Source organism: Natrix helvetica (assembly GCF_964273705.1).
Source record: "Natrix helvetica genome assembly, chromosome: Z".
Lineage (NCBI taxonomy): Eukaryota > Metazoa > Chordata > Lepidosauria > Squamata > Natricidae > Natrix > Natrix helvetica.
Genome location: NC_138554.1, coordinates 35,368,590 through 35,371,735, shown reverse-complemented (window position 1 = coordinate 35,371,735; position 3,146 = coordinate 35,368,590). Strand labels below are relative to the sequence as shown.

General features: G+C 33.9%; 1 protein-coding gene across 1 annotated transcript; it reads left to right on the top strand.

Annotated features, from left to right (window-relative positions):
• Nucleotides 1–1,872: 1,872 nt before the first annotated feature.
• Nucleotides 1,873–2,832, top strand: LOC309401543 (olfactory receptor 2AP1-like; the record flags this gene model as incomplete). Its single annotated transcript, XM_081970613.1, has 1 exon — nucleotides 1,873–2,832. One exon carries the CDS (start codon nucleotides 1,873–1,875, stop codon nucleotides 2,830–2,832), a length of 960 nt encoding a protein of 319 aa, XP_081826739.1.
• Nucleotides 2,833–3,146: the final 314 nt, after the last annotated feature.

Below are 3,146 nucleotides of genomic sequence, written 5' to 3'. Positions count from 1 at the left end.
TCTGGGATTAACTATTGCATTTTAAGAAAAACATCTATTTTAGAAATGTTTCCATCTCATAGCACAAAATGTTTCAATTTACCCAGAGGGCAGATTCTTGAGCTGTAATTAGGAGGAAAATATATTGACTCAATGGGATGTGTTTTAAAGAAACCAATATCTTGCTGAAGATAAATGTCTGCTTCAGGTATTCCCCTAGATTTCAGAGGAAAGATGTTCTTTTTCTGATATTCTTTTATATTAAAATATAGACAAGCTTCATAGAATGTAGTAAATGATATCATAATGTCATTTTAGCTCAGACTAATCTGAGAGCCTAGTGTATGTAGATCACAAAGCATAATTTATAGTTTGCAATAGGTATCAGTATAGCTCCTGTGAGTTACTCAACTGTGAACATTTTAAATGGAAACCAGTCACTTGCATTATACAAAGGGAGTCTATGGTTTAGCCTTGACCTAGTGGGCTAGTTTGATCAAGTGAGTTTGGACTCTTTTTCTCAAAGGTGAATTATGGTGAAATATTTGGCATTATTCTTTGGGGAAGATAAACATTTGGATGCTTGCAAAGAGGTATTACATTATCTCACAGTGACTTAAAATATATTTTAGTGTGCATGTTTGATTTTATTGAGTAAAACAGTTTGTAGAGGTTAATTTAGTCATGTCTAAGGAAATAATATATTTGCTTCTCAAGACCACTGTTTGCATAAACTATGAGAAATTGTGAGGATGCAGATTAGATTTTTTTTCTGTTCACAGGTATTTTATTGTTCTAGATAAAGACTTCAAGTGACAAGGATGTAGATTATTTGTTTTAAGGGTAGGCTAGAGAAATAAAGACAATATTTGTGTACTTAACTGACTTTTATTTCAAGTTCCAGAAGAATATATTGTAAGCTAGTGACTCCAAAATTACATGTTCTATATTTTATATTCTGAGATAAAAATATGTGGAAACCAAAATTATTTCACAAGAACTGTGACTGTGTTGCACTGGATTTCAAACTTATACAATCAAATAAATATAATTACAATATATTCAATATTACAGACTGATTGACAACAACTCTCGTACAAGAATGTGCTAAGATTCACCTTTCTTCAAGTACTGTCCTCATCAGTTATTTATCTTCTGATTGATTCCAAGAGCAATTTCATTTTCAAAAAGCTTTATTTAAAACAATGAATGCAATATGGGATATTGAGTGATAACCAGATATTCAAGCATAGTAAATTTGTACATAAGTAGCTAAAAGTTACTTTTGAGAATTTCACATAATTTTCAAAGAAAGTGACCTAATACTGCAGATTTATCTGTTTCATTTAAGTGACTCAGATTGGTGTAGTGGTTAAGGTATCAGACTAGAACATGTGAGTGTGAATAGATTTTTAGTTCTAGTTCTGTTTTAGGCACAAAGCAAACTGGGTGAACGTGATCCAGTTGTCCTCTTTCAGCCCTAGAAAGAAAGCTATGACAAACTATTCCCAAAAAAACTGAAGGCACAGATGCTTACTTCATTTAGAAAAATCATGAAGAAGCATGTGGAAAACAACAGGAAATAGATATGAGGGAGAAGAAAAGAGAAATGTGCATAACATATATTGTAATATAACTTGAATGCCTCATCTCCACTACATAGCAGGTATGAGGACAAGGGGTAACTTTCTTCCTTTCAGGCACATCATATTAGAGCTAAACTTCCTGTCCTCTGATGAGAATAATAGTGAACATCACCCACCTACAGGGTATTCGTCTCCTTTTTGCATTATTGAATACTTGAATGGAATGGGTGCTTTATAATTTCACATTTGAACTTTCCCCTTTCTTATTATATATTCTAGAACTTATGTGACATTTCATTAAATGGAAATGCTGGGGTTAGAAAAGAAAAACCAGTCAAATATCAGAGAATTTATCCTTCTTGGTTTTGGAAATCTTCCTGAGGTGCAACCTTTCCTTTTCTGGTTCTTCTTGGTGATTTATCTGATGACAATATTTGGGAACCTCCTCATATTTCTGCTAGTTGTGGCTGACAGACATCTTCACACCCCAATGTATTTCTTCCTGTCAAATTTGTCTTGCCTGGATACTTGCTACAGCTTTAATTTCTTGCCCAAAATGTTGACCAATTTGCTGACTGGAGAGAGAACCATTAGTGTGAATGGATGCCTAGCCCAATATCATTTCTTCTGCATTTGTGCCTCAATAGAAACATACCTTTTAGCTGCAATGTCTTATGATCGCTATTTGGCAATTTGTAGACCTTTACAGTATGCTTCTATTATGAACAGCAGATTCTGTTTCCAACTCATGGTTGCAATAGGCATAAACAGTTTGATATTTAATGTCATTCTTATAACTGTCGTGGCTCAATTAACCTTTTGTGGGCCTAATGTCATAGATCATTACTTTTGTGATTTATATCCACTGATGAAACTCTCCTGTAGTGACACAAGTCTCTTTGAACGCTTTACTTTTTGCATGACCATTGTTTTCACAATCCCCCCATTCCTGTTGACCCTCACTTCTTACATTTGCATCATCGTCACCATCATAAATATCAAATCCACCACAGGAAGGCATAAAGCCTTTTCAACATGTTCATCTCATCTCATGGTAGTTTGCCTCTTTTATGGCACATTATTCATTGCCTATGCATTGCCAGACACCCCTACCCTAAGAAACTTCAATAAAATCATTTCCATTTTCTACACAGTCATGACTCCTCTAGTTAATCCTCTTATTTACACTTTGAGAAACAAAGAGGTTCATAAAGCATTAAGACGAAATTTTGGGAAAGTGATGATTTTTTTGTCATTTGTCACTTGATACTGGCACTTGCTTTTCAATTCTTTGGCAATCAAATTTTAACAAATACTTGGCAATCAGTTGTCAGTAATGAACTGCTATTCTGTTCATTAGAATTGCCTAAGAGTTTGAGCTTGGACCATGGTTGAAAGAGTTTAATTTGCTTCATGACAGAGTCCAAATGCAACTTACATTTCATCTTCTCCAGCTTTATCTGAGCTTGACCTAACTCTTTCTTATCATATGGTCATTACTTTCAATGATTTCTTTTAAAACAGATTTGAAAGTTGTTGCTATTCTATTCAGCAGAATTTGGATATTTCTCTGCATAATTT